This window comes from Ischnura elegans, chromosome 5 (genome assembly GCF_921293095.1).
Source record: "Ischnura elegans chromosome 5, ioIscEleg1.1, whole genome shotgun sequence".
NCBI classification, from domain to species: domain Eukaryota; kingdom Metazoa; phylum Arthropoda; class Insecta; order Odonata; family Coenagrionidae; genus Ischnura; species Ischnura elegans.
The window spans coordinates 55,129,004-55,149,555 of record NC_060250.1 but is presented as its reverse complement, the minus strand read 5'-3'; the positions used below and the strand labels follow the sequence as shown (position 1 = coordinate 55,149,555).

General features: G+C 41.2%; 1 protein-coding gene across 1 annotated transcript in view; it reads right to left on the bottom strand.

Annotated features, from left to right (window-relative positions):
- LOC124159696 (proline-rich protein 36-like) overlaps positions 1-20,247 on the bottom strand; it is an 836,869-nt gene extending 816,622 nt beyond the window's left edge. The window contains exon 1 of the mRNA XM_046535606.1: positions 18,933-20,247. Coding sequence (XP_046391562.1) covers positions 18,933-19,178 — 246 coding nt within the window. The 5' untranslated portion in view covers positions 19,179-20,247. The remainder of the gene's footprint in view (positions 1-18,932) is intronic.
- Between the last annotated feature and the right edge of the window lie 305 nt (positions 20,248-20,552).

Below are 20,552 nucleotides of genomic sequence, written 5' to 3'. Positions count from 1 at the left end.
TTTTCAAATAACATTGTTGAACAGACGCTAGGAAATTTCCATCTGACATCAAGCATGCTAAAATTCGTTACACTTCGCTCAATCACTTGTGACTCACCTAAGTGCTAACATTGTAAATGATAATTTCTCATCCGAAGCAATGCATTACGTGGTTTTGACAATTTTGAGAAGTGTCACAAGCAGTCTTGGTCAAAGAGTCTTTTGTTGATCTATATTAGGGTATTCCAACCTGACTTCAGACCCTAAAAAAATTGGTTCACTGAACAAATTTACCGGCAAAATAAGCTCGTTTTTCCAAAACGTTCCCAGATTCGCTCTGATTAATTCAGACGTCAGAATACTGACCAATAGTTTGCGTTTTCAGATTCTCATTTCGTTCAGCTCTCACAGTGCGTTGGTATTCTCAAAGCCTGACCGCCGGAATGGGGTTATTCACGACGTGGCCCCATGCGTCGAGACCAAACTCAAGACCAAATTAGTACCACTTTGAAAACGTTCGGCGAGGAGTGCTTTAGAGCCTTTGGTTGCGCCATGGATGCACTTAGAGCGGCCCGCGAGCCAAGATGACCCATTTGAGTAAGAACTCAATCTGGCCCGCAGGATGACCGAAAAAAGAAAACCATTTTGTGACTCCATAAAATCCGATGCTTTCTCTTCACATGTCTAACGGATTGTCTTGATAAGAGCTTGATTGTAAAGATGAGTTAGAATGAAAGAGATCAACTATAGACCTCAAAGTGAAAGGAAACAGTATTCCTCACTTGGGCCATGATTTGAAAACGTTATTCAAAATACGAGGATGCTAAATATATATATTTCCGCTAGCGGAGAAGAAAATCTGAGTTTAATCTCTCAAAACAATTTTTGGGGGGCACATCCTAATTCTACGACGTCCTTCCAATCACTTCTGAACAATTATAAACCTTCCGTTACCCTCCATAATTTTAAGTCCAAATACATTTCACTGGAAGAGGTTAGATGAATGAATATGACCCTGTGAGCTGAAACTAGTACATGGTTTTAATAATATAAAAGCGAAAAAGTGTTACGTGATTCTATCGTAATTACGCTTTTGAGGACTCGATATGGTATTTAATAAAATGGAAGATGTTAAATTTATTTTTGTCAATAAATGCGATTTATATTTTTCCGTCCATGGAGATAAATGGAATCGATAAAACAAATGACAAATGAAATATGAACCGAGCATTGAAACGAAGTCGTCGTTGGGCCATAATTGTAAGTACGCAGCAGCACTAATGAGATCACACCGCATCGTTTCATCCACACGGATCGCCCAACAGTGCTTGGCTCTTCTCCTGTGGCCTTCCACTCGGGTCCGCCTCGTCCTCGACGGCCCATTGAATAGCCGCCACAGCAGTGCACCCGGCAAAACACTCCTCAACACCTCACATCGCTTAAAACCTCGATAGACGCTGCTCGGGCGGCTTCTTGGGCGACTAGTAGGATCATAGATTTCGTCACCTAGAGACCGTAAAAAAGGAGAGTAAACCATGCCCGCCTTCCTTTGAATAATGCGCCTCACAAAAAAAACACGTATGCGCAAGAATAAGCCACCTCCTTCTACTCCTCCAAAACGACTTCCTGTCCGAAATACTAAAAATAACGGGCCGGATCATAAACACCCTCCGAACGACTGTAAACAGTTGCGATGCCAGCGGCCACCTCGAGCCACGCACAACACTCTTCTCCGAGAAGAGAGGGTAATTTGAGGATCTCAAGCAAGAGTTTTTAATCGATTGGCGTCTATTCTAAATCTGAGGAAAACTTGAGGACGTATGCACAGGGGCGGATCCAGGATTTTTTTCTGGAGGGGGCACAAGGGTCTGACAGGCTATCGATTTTCTCATTCTTGAGATTTAAGACAAGATACCTACAACAATTAATGCACGAAATATTCTCTTTGTTTTAACATGAAAGTTGTTGATATGAAATGAAATGATTGAGGCATCGTAATACATAAACCAATACAAACGTAATGATAACAGTAGAAAAAAATGCCTACTTATTAAGAGTCTGGGGGGGCAAGTGCCCCCTTTCCCCCTCCTCCCCCTTAATCCCCCCATGCTATGCATGTTTTCGGGTGTTAAAGAAGCAGATTACATAGAGAAGGCTCCAGTCCGTCCATTATGTAGCAACTTAGGACGCATTTCAATCGGTTTTCATCAATTTATCCTTAATAGCTCTCATATATTATTTGCAATCACGAGGAGTAACATGGAAAAGATATTGTTGTACGAGGAATTTTTTTAATGTAAATTTGATATAAAATAATGGCAAAGTTACATTATTCCATTGCTGATGGCCCTAATTACTTTTTCTCGAGGAGAAAGAGCTGGGAAATCCTGGAAACAATTGAATTTATTACGCCAATGCGATTTGAGATTATCAGGAAATCGTATTAACTAAAGTACCTTCCTATGAACTAAAATTTTACAAGCTCATGCCGCCCTATCTTCGTGGAATGAAGTACTACGCCGCTTGGAGTAGGTTAAGATGGAACCTTTGACTATTTGCATCGGCCTGTTCCTCTTACCGTATTGAATTTCCCTCCTCGGTCTGGCGTTAAGCCTATTGCTCCCCACTCTGTACATGAAAACTGTTTTCCACCTCTCATCTCCGTAGCTGCAGTTACACCATCACGGCTTTCAATATTCCCTTAACTTACAATCAAATTTAAAACTTGAAAACGCTAAAATTGTCAGTTAATAGCAGCTGTATATGAAAGCCAATCATATTAAATTTCACAAGGAGGAAACTACGAATTCCATCGTAATTCTGAGATATAAATATTTTAAATCAGAGCCTCCGTCTACCATGAAAACGGAAATGCGATAACAAAAATAAGACACGACGAACAAACAGAGTGAAATTTACCTTTATGTTTCCGAAGACCGTTCAGTTAGCCTTGCATAATAACCAGCAAAATAGAACCCTCCCTTCAGACAATAAACACACATATGGGCAGGCATCGGGGGAAACTAGACCCATGGCGAAACACGTCCCGCGCCATCCAGTCTACGCAAGAGAGTTGGACAGAAATAAACTGCCCACTCAATGAGCCTGTGTTGTCATTCCCGGAAGGGATATATTCCGCAGAGGTAGGGCACCGCATTAGATTTCTATTTCCGTGTTCGACGCTGTGGCAGGCAAAATATTGACGCCGATTCCCTGACCATTCCCCCATGTTTCGCTGCGATCATGTCCGGCATCGCACAACGGTTATCCCACTAGGGGCAATCTCTCCATCTGCCGAGAGCGAAATCCCACGGACTGAGAGAATCCGATAACATAGAGACGACCACGACAGAAACCACCTCTTCGAAGGGAAAGGAAACGGTGACAACCCCCTCCCCTCCCAAACCCACAATTCAGCGATGGAGACCGCGTGACTCGTCTCTATCACCCTCTATCCGGCAAAATTAATTCCTAAACACATTCGCACAAACGTGATCAAAAAATATGGAAGAAAAGTGATTTTCGCACACAAATACTGCCACAATTATTTGAGAAATTTATTCTCGAGAAATGGAAGAACGTACGATTGTATACAGACAAATACTTAACACATTCTTAGGCATCACTTACGGAACTAGACTGCAATATTAGAAAATGACTTAACGCTGTTATGTTCCTAAGAAAATTATGTTCACCAACTTTTGTTTTAAATTTTTAAAGGAGTTATTAATAAGTAAAAATCTAAACATGAACCACTAGGAGGGGAGGTGGCATGGTAGATTATTTTCGAATATCAAAAAGAAAACGAAACCTTCATATAAAAAAGCACATTCACTATTTATTCTAAACATTGCACGTCAACGGTTTCGAGGGGTTATTACTTAACCCTAGAAATTTTAAATTCTCCTCTGAGGTATGCAATCACAAGGATCAGAAACTTGAATGTCGGTAAAACAGATCGGAATCTCCTCCATTACATGTCATTCGGCCGAGCGATCGAAACTGACTCCCGACCTAAGACTATTCCATCTGTACAATTAAGTATGCATTCTACTATAACAAAAAAAACTTGACTCGCATAAGAATCAGTATTAAACTTGATTTCCGCCAGTGGTGGTAACCACGGTGCTAGCCGAGGCCGTTGGCACCCAAAATATGGGAGAAATTTAGACCGGCCACGCGGGGATTTGCCGCTCGGCGAGAAGAGGCGGGGACGGCGGGCACGCGGGTAGTCGAGCGGTCGGACAAAATGCCTTTCTCCAATAGAGTAAACAAGGTTTGAGTGGCCCCTAGCTTATAAGTTACGAAAAGAAAGAGAAGTGGAAGAAAAACAGATACCAAAAAATAATTTTAACAAAAGAATTAACGGAATTAAGGCTTAAAATAACATCAAGTTAAGTCAACCGCTGCACCAGAAAGACATCAGTAATCAACACGCATACTTGTGATATTAACTTTGTTGCTCAGATTTTAACTGTAATTTGAGATAAGAGAGATTTAAATAGCGGAATCGAAATATTGTACTTATTTTCGAGAGTTGCAAAGGTATCGAGAGTTGCAAAGGTATCACAAGTCACTTAAAGAAGCCGACTTTAGTAACAATAATATTTCCTGCATTACATGAAATGCTGGCCGTATTCCGTCCTTTTTACGACGCATCACTCGATTAAAACTTCTACTAGCATATTAAAATTCTCAGGACAGAGAGAATAAATCCTTGAAAACAAGTACCTGTCCTTCCGCTATAAAAATTCTAGGCCAGAGAAAACACTTAAGTAAAATTTTAAAAATTTGGGATACATACAAAATTACACATGAGCTCATACTTGTTTACTCCGTAATTTCAGCACGATAGCTTAAGGATAAAACAGGTACTAATAGGAAAAATAAACCGGTTGTTTAGGAGTGATACGTCCTCTCAAATTAGGGAACTCATCAGCAAGGTGGGCCATAACGAGTGATACAATAATTGGGACAAGTAAACCTACCCTGGTAGATTACCCGATCACCATACCCACTGAATACGGCCCCATAATTTATTTCCTTGCACAAGTATATAAAAAATAAGTACAACACGACAGACGAGAGAGGTCGATACGTCTACGGACAGACCCGGGAGATCCTTGCCCTGTCCCTCTGCTAAAGAAATTCTAAGACACAGAAAACAATGAATTAAATTTCCAAAATTTGGTAACCTGACAAAATTAGACAAGACCCTACTCTAGTTTACTCCCAAATTTTCAGCGCCCTAGCCCAAGGTTTAATCAAGTACTAAGGTCAAGAAAAAAAGACCGGTCGAGTGGGGGCCGAGGCTTCCCTTAAATTAGAGAATTTATTACCGTAAGGTGGGCCATATCAGGTGATACGTTAATTGGGGCAATGACACCCACCCTGGTAGATTACCCGATCACCATACCCACTGAATGCGGCCCCAGAATTCGTTTCCTTGCACAAATATATATAAAAAATATAACTAACACACGAGAGCCGAGAGAGAGGGGGCGCTGTGTGTCTGAGGACAGACCCGGGCGACAAGCGTGCGCCCTCCGATTCATAAGTGTCACGCGAGGTGCGGGAATGAGAGAACACATTCGTCGTTGAAACGACGCGGAGTTCGGCAGAGCGTGGGCAGCGCAGGACAAGATTTTTTTCGAGTAGTCGGCTTCACCACCACCATGGCCACAGCGGAGAGCAAGGCTGACACAAACTACGAGGCAGACAGATTGAGCTGGAGTTAGGGGGGCGGGTTGGAAAGGAGGGAGGAGGGCGGAGATGAGAGGGAAAGGGACCCCCTATTGCCTAGAGGAATGAGAGGGAGTTGGCGGGAAGGGATCGGCCACTTCACCGAACTATAGAAGATACAATCTGTTAAAACTTTGAAACCATAGCACTTTATTCCGCGGTCTGTAATTTGGCACACGATGAACTAAAACTATACGTGTTTCTACCTGTTAGGCCACCGGGTACAAACGGGTGAAAATCGAAAATAATGCCGTTTATTTTTCATGGTGCCTTCATAGATAAATTGTAAAAAAAAAGTGTTACGGATCTACCCTCCACGTTCGGCTAGCTTCAATAGCGTGCTCTCTGATTTAGTTATAAGAACAGTTAAAACGTTTCAAATCCTCAGTTAATTCGTGATATTTGATTTCATTATAATCGATTAAAGCCGATTAATGTCACTTGGGCATAACTTTCGATATTTCATGAACGGACCTCCAGCGCGCAAATCAACACCCTTTATCGTTTTGGTTTGGCATGATCATTAATGAGATTCCCCAGGATATTTTTCCTCAACTATTGTTAACACCTAATGCTTAAGAATACGAAAAACGGCGTAATGTTAAACTGCAACAGGAAAAACAAAAGAAGAATAGAATGGTAGAGCTAATGAGCTAAATACTATAAATTACTTCATCACATGGATACGCGGATTCAACGTTATCCTGCACACTCGTTTCAGAAGCATTTACCAACCTCGTTGTAACACATTACACTTCCATTATATGCTCCGCATCACTATGCAAACTATATTCATCGGCATCCGTTGTAAGCATTCCCAACAATAAGGGCCTCTTTTACTTCCAAGTATACCTTCACTGTCTTAACTGTTTATGAAATAAAATTAAAAAACAGAACTAAAATGTTGTTGGCTTTTTTCTTGACTGAGATGGAATATCTTCCAGGCACAGTAGTTGCTTCCCAAGGTACCATATGGATGCTGAGACAATAAAAATATTGTCACCGAGCAGCACGACGGGTAAGGGGCAACTTCGATCGCGACGACCCAAGTTATCACGATAAACTGAATAAACAACATATCTTGCACACCGAGATAACGTCTCAAAATCCTCGTAGCACCAAAAGGGATGGATACACGGATAATCATATGAATGAAAAGCCACCGATAATCTTGCCTTCATTGCCCGTGAACTTACAAGAAATGAACCTCGCTAATTACTAAATTTAAGATCAGAGCAATTAATACTAGCCGTGCTATTTCACATACTCTTGAACTAAAGTCGAATTAATTGCAACAATTTAAGTACCCGCCCCTCATTAATTCCCGCCTACTAGCCCCGAAATCCAATCAGCGATACAAGCTGCCGCATACGTGGAATTTCGTTAAAATAAGCATGCCATTTTGAAAATCCTTTCCACGAGAGCGCCGCCGGTAGGGAACCGAGAGCTCATGAATTTACTTAATCGACCCCTTCTCACCCTCCTGACGCTAATAACCCCACCCATCACCCACTATAGCCCCTTCACAGACTCACTCATGGTCCGGGCAGCAAAACGAAGACTGGAGACGGGGGGAGAACTCCACGTACAGTTTGGACGACCGAAGGTATGTTTTTCTCTTGCTCTTTCCAATTGGATATCGAACATTGTTTAAAACTTCGCGGTTTTCACATTAGTCGATATCAAACTCACGTGACTAAAACTCACCACTAGGTATCACCAGAGCAGAGGCGCAACTAGGAATATGCTTTGGGGGGATGGGGTGGTCTAAGCTGGCAACCCTTCCACCCCCAAGACAACGTGAAAACTTTTGAAAACGGGTTCGTGAAAACTTTTGAAAATGATATTCCATGGATACACATTTGACATCTTATTGGCACTAAAATTTTAACTATACAAGCAGATGGAGTTATTAAATTTCAAAACTAACCATAGTTGAAATATTTTTTTATTTTACTGAGGCATTGGGGGGGGGGGGGGGAACATCCCCTCATCCCCCACACTTACGCAACTGTGTGTGTAGAATACCTTGAGGTATTACCAACAAGCAATACAGGTCGCCTGAAGGTAATGAAGTCATTGCTTCCCTAACATGCAAGTCGAGTCACATTACCATAGTTACCACGGAGGACAGCAGGACAAATGCCCACCTATAGAAATGCTATGGATGTCACAGAGCAGTTAGATGCTAATGAGGTTTAACAACGTAAGCTTAGTTTCAACTTAGGGTAAAACAGCAAAAATATAAAAAGGAAATACAGAATGTAACATAAAAAAGAGAAGAACGTTCCGTCAGTCGACCCAGCGAAAAGTTACCTTTTACTCTTGTTCCCCTGCCCGACCTAGGTAAAATTACTGTATTTGCGCGTGGGGCTAAAATACCCACGGCCCCTTACGTTCAGACCGGGCATGTGTTAACCCCAGGTTTCTCTCCACCCTTATCTACACCCATCCTCTCCTCACGCCACAAATGACATTTAAGTGACACTCTCTTCCTCAACAAAAGCCAATCTCTACAATAATAGGACCTAACGGAAAGGTACACACTGCGAGCCATTGGACCATCCTAAAAGAGTCATAATAACGCCTTTCGTTAGTAGACCGGTAGAGTTTTCAAGAGGCGTCATCGGTGCAGGAAGCTCGTGAGTTCTCTCGCGCGCACGCAAGCGACGCGACGTGCCTATGGAAGGACTCGACCTCCCGCGTGACTACGACACGGTCGCAAACCCAATCCCCCTTCCAATCCATTCCAAAGGGTGGTGGGGAGGGAAATCGCAATCCTGAGCGAGAGAAAGCAGCTCACATGCAACGACCTCTTCAACACGATGCAACGCCCACTCGAAAAATAAATAAAAGCGATGCACCCGCCTTCATTCGATTACCGGGCATACTCCAACCCTAAATCGTCCATAATAGGTTAGTTAGTCACTCACTCAGTGATACAACCTGAAGGGATAGGTGAGGACGGAGATCATCCCAGAATAAGCCACAGACGGGTACATTTTCATTTCATTATAGCGTTGTGTTAAGAGTATTGCTCGTTCGAATGGTATAGTATGGTATTTGGAGGAGGCGAACGACGGCTAGAGTCATTTTCGCCATGAGGAAAAGGTATGAAAGGAAGGGACGAGAAAAACCCGGGGTCGGCATTAGCCTCCTTTTAACGAAATGCGCCAAGGGTACCACGTCTAAACGTCCCATCGGACGGACGGAGTGTGGCGCTTGAAATATCCTCCACACAACATTCAAGCACGGATCGGGCCGTTTCTGAAATTCTCTGCTGCCGCCGGGATACGAGCCTACGGGGTACCAAGCCAAAACACTAGTCACCACACCAACCCGATCCCCTGACTCGCTTGTAAAATCCCACCCTCTGTCGAACACTTTTGAAGGATAAAGATTGGTCTAAGCTGCACAAAGAAAAATCTTAAACCACAGGGTGGCTGGTAAATAACTAGGTACATATTATAAAGTAGTTGCAGAATTTATAACATTGATTGTCCGATGCCACAGGCGCCTATATTGAATTTTAAAATATGCATCAAGATACTTATATAATGCTGTATGCATGCCATTAATTTCGAAAATTAGTGAGGTTAATGTAGAATTTATTCTTCTTTTTCAGTATCTAGTTATATACCAGTCACACAGCACAGATGAGAGAGAGAAAATTATGAGTTCCATATGCTTGAGAAGACTTGGCGACCAATAAATTTTATATGAATATGAATAGGTGTGATTGGATAGTTTGCTCCCAAAATGAACACTAGGCAAAAATGGAAAACGTAAAAACGATACTATTCAGTTAATTCATCGATGAATAAAACGCTTCAAATGACACGACATCACTGATAAGTTTACATTCTCTATAATCCTACTGATGAAACGTTCCCAAGCTACACATACATAAGATTCGCGCACAACAAGATTACAGCAAGACACACTATCTTTTAAAACAGGAGATATGAGAGAGATACCCTGCCTTTCACTGCAAGGCAGAGGCCTCGAGGGGAGCCAAGAACAGATAAATGTTGCATTCAAGACTGATAACATGAAGAAGAGATTCACATGATAAGATAATTCCTCGACCCCCTTTTTTGAAAACTATGAATGAGAACAGATTCACCAACGGACAGTCAACTACTTACAAAAATAATAAACAGATTGGAAGTTTACCCTTCAAACACAAAATTTAAGACTTAAAACTGGTCATAAAGACGAAATCGTGATTACTCTTATCAACAGAAATACATTTTAGCAGATGAAATAATAGGCTTTATTATAATAATCCTTATCATAGGTATTTTCATAATGTGGGCATCCGACCGGCAAAGATAGACATTCGTGGAACACAAACGAATAAATATCATAAAAATAAATTATCAAAATTATATTCACCTACACAGTCCGGCTTACAGGCAAAGAATATGTATTGGCGACCGAATGATAAGGTGATAGCTCTTTTTAATTCTGTATGAATTCCGCTGAACTGTCAAATGAGAAAAAGGTCGATTCAAAGTAACGAAATTCAATCACTGGTCACATAACCTCTAGTTGCTTGACATATCCTCCGTCATCACAGAAAAGAAGCTAATGATGTCTGTTACCATGGGCACGAAGGAACGGCACACAATTCTTTAAGGAGCATAATACAAACTGAATAATTCTTACACCTTAGTTGTAAATTCAATATGCGTTTAAAGGACGGCGGTCAGTATGTTTTAAATCGACAAAATCCAGATGCACGAACAATATATAACGCATTCTCCACCAATTTATATTCCTGACCAACGTAAATACACGGCTAATTGTCAAATACGTTTCTCAGGGACCCATCACTAATATCCGAGGCGATGAAAACAAATCACATCGTCTGTAAAGGAAGACCTAATAATAAGCACTGCACTCAACACCGCGGGACACTAGCGCCTTTCAGCACCCCTCCCCGCCCGTTTTAAATTTTAAGCACCCCTTTACTCCATCACCACTCTCAATCCACCTCTATATCCTCGCCTTTTGTATATGCCTGCTCACAAACGGAGTCTCCCGAAATCCAACCAGAAGTCTTATTGATAGTTATAAGAAGAATTCAACAATAATAACACATGGAGCACAATTTTGCAGGATGTGCGGGCTTAAAAGAAGCCCATGGAATAAGTACACTCGACTCAGAAATTAAAGGCAAAATATTTGTCAACACGTAGTAATTAAAACACACCAAACTATTGTAGGCTAATATCAAACAAATTATTTAGCGTTGGTCAATTAAGGTCAATAATTACCAAAAATGATATGATAAAAAAATGCTGTGCAACTGCATAAAGAATGAATAGAAAAAAAATATCATTCAACCAGTCGCTCCAACGATTGGAGCGAATATATTTGTGAGATAATAAATTCTCTGCAATCTCAGAAAGAACAAGGAGTTCAAATGGAGATATAAAATCATTCAATTAGTCGCCCTAGCGACCGCAGGGATTAAGTGAACTGAAAATTTTACCATCTACCTATGGAAGGTTTGTATCACAAAGAATGTTTAACCCTGAGTCAATTAAGGTCAAACACCGCTAAAAAACGGTGTGTGTTGAAGTTGGAGAGGCCTTTGCCTCAAAAACCCCCCCGCAACACTCAAAACCAAATGCCAAATCTCCTTTGGGTTTGTTTACCGCTCTCCTCCTCCCGATACGAGTTTCCCTCAAAGCCGCTGTAAATCCAACACCTCAGACTCGCCCCGGCATACCACCCACTTGGGCGCTCTCGAACGTTTGCCGGTCCAAACAATGCTTCACCGCGCATCAACTATGTTTTTCCAAACTCATCCAGCGCCTGTCCGCACGAGAGCGACTGAGTAAAGGCGGCGGGAGACGAGAAGAAAACTGATCAACATGGGGCCACGTGACCAAATTTTTTGGGAAAGAAAACATCGCACTATCCAGCAGAGAAACTTTACGAAATCACCCGCTAATGCACCAAACATTATACGCGCAATATCCCGGAAAGGAATAAAGGTACGACTGTAGAACAGAAAGATTTACGACGTTATTCTTTCCACTAACTGCCAGAGATGATAAAAGTTCCACCGTTCACAAAACTAATCGCTGCACTCGCTTGGACAACTGCTTGAATGATTTCATTTATAGTATCGTTTTCAGAAATGTTTGACCTAATTGAGTCACAGAAAACCATTAGCTTGCATTAACCAAGCACGTTAAGACATATTTTAATTACAAACTGTTAACAATATTTTCCCTTGAATATCAATATTAAGGGCACTTATACTATGGACTTGAATTGAACTCGCACCTACTGCACCATATATTATTATTGCATTCATCTCTTAGCCATTAAGTGGTATACGTGGCATATTGCATGCTCGTGATCAGTCATCCTCTGCCAATCAACCTAGAGGTGGCTCGAAGGAAATTTTGTAGATGTAGATAAGCACACGGAATACAATTTTAAGGAATCTTCCCCACCTATCCCCAATGCCACCTTGAATTCCCTTCTCCAGTTTGGCGAAGGGCGTACACCTATACACTCTATCCAAGACTCCGGATCTCTTCCCCCACCTTCCCTAACATCACAATATTCAGCATGCCTTAATACTTCAGCAGACAACACGATCCATCCTTTATATGCACTTAAGGGAGTGAAAACTTCACTGAGGAGAAATCGTTCGCTCATGGGCTGGACTTAAACCAAGAATCCGGAATTTTCTCCAATAATTATCTACATCTGTATCTATATAACTAATGTTCTTCTAACATCTTTAATAACAAGGGAAGCTTCCCCTTGGCCGATATTCCTAGCAGATTCGGAGGACTAAATGACAGGCAAAAGCATATGATTTTGGCACTTCGGTCCACTGAACAGATGGCTACGATATCCATTCTCGATTACTGCCAGAAGAATAATTTTACCTCAGTGAAATTTCTGTGTTATCTCCGCGTGACACCTACCACATGTGTACGTCGATTGGCACCTCGTTATCGTCGGCAATTATGAGAGAAACTAAACGCTGATAAAAGCAAGCACGTGGAAGATGACTGCGATAAGCCTCCAAAAGTACCCGAGCTGATAATTTTGAGAAAATTCCGACTCGCGAGAACGACTGTAATCCAATCATACAAAAAACTTGACTACATCACTAACTCATGAGATCTATTTAGTCTTCGTCTGACTGAGTGTCACTAATGGAACATTACTAAACGAATTTTGTGCTTAAATTATTCACACGTTTCAGGTAACATTTAAGGAATTAATAATTCAATGTTTATTCCATGACTACTTATTTGACCGCAGAAGCTCCATCTGAATCAACGACCAATCACACTTTCGCCTTAAATGGAGGTCACCGACACTGATAATATATGGTAAACGGTAAACAAATATAGGAAGAGGCACTCAGAATATATTAACGTTTCTTCTCGAGAAGTAGTTCTCGAAGACATTCCAAATCCCAAAAAAATACTATAGAGAATAGAACCCCACGCTGCAAAAACATGGGGTGATTAGCACTATTCCATTAAATCAATTCGTGAGGAATTTTTAGTACCATTTGACTACGTTCTTAATGGAACTATGGCGGAACCTAGAGCACCAGGATAGTCAAATTAACCCGCCTCAGGGCAGTGTGACGGAAGCACAGGACGATCAGCTGATCGCCGAGTCACTGCAAAATGATGCTTATTAGATGCCCGCGCCTGAGAGTAAGTGCTGCGGCGGATACGCCACCGTCAAGACCTTTCGTGGATGGACTACCGAAAGACTACTCCGAGTAGTCCTCGCTCTATGAAGAACTTGTTCGAACGCCCACTGCTTGTTCAGGAACGTCAACTTCTTGCTCACAGAGTCAATAACCCAAGCACTCGGGAAAGATAAGGAAATATCACAAGAGAGGAGGGGAAATGGAGATTTAAAATTAACTCGGAAATGTCACTGGCCGAATGGTTCTGTGATATCGCAACCACCACAATCACGCGAGGCTGCAGGCAGGGAGACTAGAAATAAGTTTCAAGATCCTATAATAATTCCACGCGCTTATTGCACCTACATGACTACTCACTTACGATTTCAAGCTCATAAAATACTAAAATCTTTCGAAATTGCTTTCTACTAATGCTAAAGATATTACGCGTTCCTTAGTATGTTTCACACGCATAAAACGAGTAATTACAGAATCGCAAATCACTACATCGGCGACATCACCAATAATAATAAATCCATTAACTCAGTGCACCAGTGAAATGGGGCTTGTTAGCACCATAATCGATAACTTGATACAATCATCATAGAATGATTGATACAAGCAAACAGTAAAAATTCCTTCGTTTTCACTATTAAATACGTTGTCGCGAATGGTCAAGCAACCGATATTTGGCATTTCTTAAAACGTAATCAAAAGCAGTAACACATGAACCTAGTTTGGCCATGGACAGAGCCAACATGCAGAAATGAAGCACGAGTAACAAGAAATAATCCGTGGGCGCAATCGATTGGTAAGGATGGTAGAGCATGCCTCCCGGGGTTGAGAGCTGCTCATATGTATAACGTTTTTATGTCGGCAAAATAAACGCGATGAAAACTCATTGTGGCTGCTGTATTATCGATATTTAAATAATATCAAATTGATAGGCTTCACAAACTCTCAGCCTTGTAGTTACTATACTTCTAAATCCGTTAAATCTCTGTTAATTTCCTTTCTCACAACAGCATGCAGAATACCTTCAGCAGAACTTCATTATTTATCCCCAACACAATTATAAATAGATGCGCTGAATAAATTATCTCTGGCCAAAAAAGTAATGGTTGAACAGAATTGACAGAAAATTCTATGAAAGCATTGATAGGTACATAATAAAGAAGGTGCAATAACTTGATGGGGAACTTGAAAGATATCACTAGATGAATTGAAAATAAAACACGAAGAGAATACGCCATATAAAATGGTAAATTTGGAGAATAACTGTTCATTATTAGCGCAAAGAGAGAACAATTGGCATTCGCGATTCCAACTATCGCTATAATGCACTGCAATGGGCACTTCACGGTTGTACAGTCAGAATTTAAATGAAATTCTTGTGTTTTAGTACTTGATTTCAATTATGAGCATCATTACAAGAACTTTGGTTTGACTCGTTGTGCCTTCTCACGCAATGGAAATAATACTTGTCTATGATCACTGAACTGCGCATCCACATTGCACTTATCTCGGGCACAATGATGACTGAGAAAACACTCGGGGAGTACAAAAGTTCTCAAAATAAAACACAGCAAAATGGGAAGAAGGAGGAACTAAAATGGTAGATATGTCCTAGAACGAAACCAACTGACGACACTGTACCAGCTGCACAGAGAAATGTGATCGAAGAGCTCAAAACTTTGGTGCTGGATATGAAAAAAGAAATTGAACTACTGAAGGAACAAGTACAAACTGTGAAAACTCCCACACGTGATACCCAGCTCACTCTAACTTCCTCGGAAACTGCTGAATCCATGTTTGCCGAATTTAAAGATCGCCAGATAAGGGCATCAAACGTTATCTTATTCAATGTCGCAGAAGACCCTAATGCTGAGGAAACTGCAAAAGTACGTGATATATTAAAAGTGGTTCCTGATGTGTCACTAAACAATATTCGCGTGTCCCGTCTCGGCCGCCCTTTGTCTGGCAAGCAACGCCCGCTTAAGGTCACTTTTAAGAATGCAAGTGATGCTCATGCTGTTCTGCGGAACAAGAAATTGATTTGCGACAAGGACATAAGGATTCGCAGTGATCAAACAATATTAGAGCGTAATTATATGAAACAGCTGCAACAGGAGCTCGAGCGTCGTAAGTCCTCCGGTGAGCCGAATCTTACGATAAAGTACATGAATGGTTTTCCCAAAATTGTGAATCAGCAAACATCAAAAAACGATTGAATACAGCTAATATTTCTGTGTATTATCAAAATACCCGAGGTATTAGAACTAAACTCAGTCACCTACGAAGTGCAATCTCCATTTCTCACTATGATGTATTTATTCTGACAGAAACCTGGTTGAACGACGATATCTCCTCTTGTGAACTGCTAATTCATAACTATGCTATATTCAGATGTGATCGTTCGCGTGAAACATCAGATAAATTATCCGGTGGTGGTGTGTTGATTGGAGTACATCGTTCCCTTAAGGCTCAGGTTGTTAAATCGCCGGTAAACAATATCGAGCAATTATTTGTGGCCATCATTGGTGCTTCCTCCAAAATCCTGATTAGTGCTGTGTACCTACCCCCCAAATCTCATCCTGACTGTTATGAGGCTCACGTTTATTCACTTGAAAACCTGTTAAATTCTTCTCAATATTCGGAAGTTGTAATTGCCGGTGATTACAACGTGCCAAATGTGAACTGGCTAAATATAACGGACAATAATCCATCCTATCACCAAGCCTGGGCCCTTATTAACGGTATGTCATTCTTAGGGCTTTCTCAAAGGAACTCTGTTCACAATAAGCATGGTACACTCCTTGACCTGGTGTTTACATCCTCTGACAAATTACACTGTGATATTGTATGTGATCCATTTACTGTCTGTGATAAATATCATCCCGCCCTTTACTTTGATGTGTGCTTGTCCAACCCCATTGAGCTGATTGAGTATTCAATGCAATTGTATGACTTCAAAGCCTGTGATTTTGAAAGCCTTGATAACTACTTGATCAATATTAATTGGCCCCAAATACTCTCTAATCAAAATATTGATAACGCGACTCACTCATTTTACAGTGTCCTCCACAATGCTATCCAACTCTACACTCCTATCATTAACATCAAAAGTAATGGCTTTCCAAAATGGTTCTCTGCTGAGCTCAGAAATTTAATATGTCTTAAGAAGCTGCATCATCAAACGTTTAAAAGAACTGGGAGTCATTTAGACTATGCAAAATTTTCTGAAATCAGAAGGAAGTGCAAAATCCTATCTAAAGAATGCTACTCTAAGTATATGGACGAGGTTCAATCATCCATTTCACATAATACTAAATATTTCTGGACTTATGTCAAGAATACCAAACAGATGGACAAATTTCCCCACCACATGACCTACGACAATATGATTGCTGAAAATTATAAAGAAATAGCTGACCTATTTGCCTCCTGTTTTGTCAAAGTCTACAGCAATCAACAGCCTGACAACTTAGTTATACCTAACTATGACACAACACTCAATCTGAGCAAGCTTCACATTTCTTGTGAAAACATTATCAGCAAACTGTCTCATCTAGATCTAACAAAGGGTACTGGCCCTGACAACATTCCTGCAATCGTCCTAAAAAGTTGTCGTCATTCATTAGCCTATCCTTTGTTCATATTGTTTAATAAATCCCTGGAAAGTGGCACAGTCCCAAGTGCACTAAAGACCAGTTATGTTGTACCCATCTTCAAAAGTGGAGATAAAACTGATGTGTCGAACTACAGACCAATTATAATTCAGTCTGTAATAACCAAAGTTCTTGAGAGCATAATTGTAGACAAAATAGCTCCTGACTTAAACTCGCTGATAGTGGAAGAGCAACATGGATTTCGGCCAGGTCGTTCCACTGTAACTAACCTCCTAATATATCAAGAATACATAATAAATTCCATGTCCCAGCACTCTCAGGTTGATTCAATCTATACAGATTTTTCAAAGGCATTTGATAAAATTAATCATAAAATTCTAATTGCTAAACTAAAAGCATATGGTATAAGTGGTCAACTTCTAGCCTGGGTTGAAAGTTACCTACATGATAGGAACTTGTATGTTAAAGTGAGCGGAGTTCTGTCCTCTGTCTTCACTGCCAATTCTGGTGTACCACAAGGGTCGCATTTGGGGCCACTTCTGTTCCTAATGTATATTAATGATATCAACTTCCCCCTGCATCCATTCAAGTACTTACTATATGCTGATGATTTAAAAATTTATGGCTGCATCCGATCACTTGAGGATTGTAACAAATTGCAAAATTGTCTCTACAAATTTGAAAAATGGTGTAATGATAACCTCATGGCACTAAACGCATTAAAATGTAATGTAATAACCTTTCATAAAATTAAGTCTCCAATTATGTACGACTATAGCTTAAATAATGCTACTATCTCTAGAGTTAGTAGAATATGTGACTTAGGTGTTACATTTGATTCATCCCTGACATTTCAGTATCATATCCAATCCATAGTCATAAAAGCTACTAAAACAATGGGTTTCATATTCAGAATTTCAAGAGATTTTGATAACATTCATACTTATAAGATCCTCTATTGCACTTTAATCCGCCCTATTCTTGAGTATGCCTCTATTGTATGGTCCCCGTTCTATAACATTCACATCAAAGCTATTGAGAGTGTGCAACGCAGATTCATTAGATTAGTATCCTACAGATTTAACATCCTCCCTATTATTTATGACTTAACACTATCCCTTCTTAATCTGTTACCTTTGGCAACCCGTCGATTACACCTGGACATAACATTCCTTCACCGTCTACTGCATGGAGACATTGACTCTGTTCATCTGGTAGAAATGATCCCTTTCCATGTCCCCATTTTAAACACTAGGCAAACATTCATGTTTTCACTCCCTCATTCTAATAGAAATTACGCCTTCCACTCACCCTTAACCAGAACTATGCGGAGCATTAACTACAAATGTAGTAACATTGACCTTTTTAATTTAAATCCAAAGAATTTAAGGAGGGAGCTGCCTTTGTTTGTGCAATGATTTGGATGATTTATTCTTGTGTATGGTGATAGTGTCTGTTTCCATGTTTGAGAGATGTGTGACTGGTCAATCTGTTATTCTTGACTGCTGTGTTTGTTTTTTTTCTATTGTTGGTTTTTGCAGCAAATTTGTGCGATTGTTCCTATATTTTTTGGGAGCTTGGAAATGTTTTCAATCTTGTGTTAATTTGTGCATTTTTGTAATTGGGAGGTTTTTCCCGTAAATAAACTATTATTATTCCGCTTACCGCACCACCCAACAGCCTAAACCTTCACGTCTATTACATTATGACAACCACATAAATAATTTATTTATCTCAATTCATTAGTAGTCTTCGGTATGAACCAAAAACTTCACTCATAAACGCAAATGACCAACCGAAAATGCGATGCCGGCATGGAAATAGCCAATAATCAACAACAAAAATCAGGCGACTGCGAAACAAAAGAGCAACGAAAATGAAAATTTCACACCTACCTCGAGATCCTCATATGACTTGAAGGCCAGTATCGCAAATCCATCAATAATGTCCTCTTCGAAGACTGGTTCTTTGAGCTTCTTTCTTCTGTTGGGTGGCCTGGAGGGCTTTTCCCTCGAAGGAGATTCGTCTTCTCCTTCACTGTCTCCATCTTTTGCTTTGCTCTCCCTCGCCTGAGCTTGCATGCGTTGCGCCCTCTCACGACGTCGGTTCCTCTGCTTCCGCTGCTTGGCTTCGTTCTCCATAGCTCTCTTTCTCGATCTACCTCACTCCCAACCTTTCCTCTTCAACATCATCCTGATCATCATCAGCTCGTCATAATTCACTACTAACCTTACTGCTCTTCCTTCACTCCCGACTCTTCTCCCTTATATTTCCCTCCACGACCGGGAGCCAGGCGAGCGAAAAACACTCCACTTGCACACTTTAAATTTTATTCTTACCGACGATTATTTCATGGGTGATTTTTTTCCGATTTTTATTTCTTTACATCACTTCAGAAAACCCCTACCAAAATAACTACCTAACCCACTACCTACTGCTGCTGCCGCCGTAATCCTCGATCCTTAGCGGACATGGCGGAAACTCTCGGCGGAAACATTGAATTATGACGGCAGATACTTTTATTCCGCGAACGATCACTCACCACACCGATACATCCTGATTTTTGCGAGACATCGGGTACCCCGCAGCACGCAAACGAGAGATGCCAACACTCACACCTGAGGAAAAACACTTTGATTGTTTCAAATGGCGGAAAGCACACTGGAGGCGCATCGCAAGCTAAAATGGCCGTGTATCCTTCCGCCCCCTGCGACCGGCAGCGCGCTAGTCTCTTCCTCCGCCTGGCGAGAGTAGCATTCGGGGGGGCTGCCGCTCCTCGTCTTCTCTCTCCTCATGCACTTCCCACGTTCCAAGCGTCGATACATCCAACAACACTGCGAAGAGGGCACTTCATCGTTGACGAGAAGGTGATCCACGAACGACGGGAACCATCCGGAAGGATATATATTATATTTTTATAATTTTTTAAAATTTTAATCCTTGGGAGGCAAAAAAAATCGAGATGGAAATTTTTACAATTTTTTTTTTTCAAACGAGATGGGGTGGGGGGTTGAAACAACTTTGGAGGGAATATTGGGAGGGGGTATGAAGAGAGAGAGAGAGGGGGGTAAGAGATAAAGAGGGGGAAATCACACGAAGGTGGTTAGAAAATTGAAAAAAAAAGTGTGTAACCGCTCGTAGCTCTTCCGAAGCTTATAACGCGACTGAAGAGCAGCAGTACGGACCGGCCGACGGGCACGGCACATGCGAGACTATAGATGTCGTGGTTTCCAACGGCGGTGGCGCTGGGAGCCACCGCGCTAGGGGAAAGGCAGGCCGGCTGGCTGGCTGAAGGGAGGGGAAGGTGGGAGAGGTAATGGAGGGGGGAGGCGCGGTGTGAGGAGAAATAAGCAAGAGGATGGGGAAGCCCTTCCCCTCTCTTGACGTGCCTCTATCTCCCATGGGCAGGCTCTGTTATGTGCATGTACTCCCTGTGTTAGCTCTCTACCCTTGAGGTGTTCTTCTCATCAAGCGTTTCATAAAATAAGGAGTTTTTTTTTTAATTCGTTCCCAAC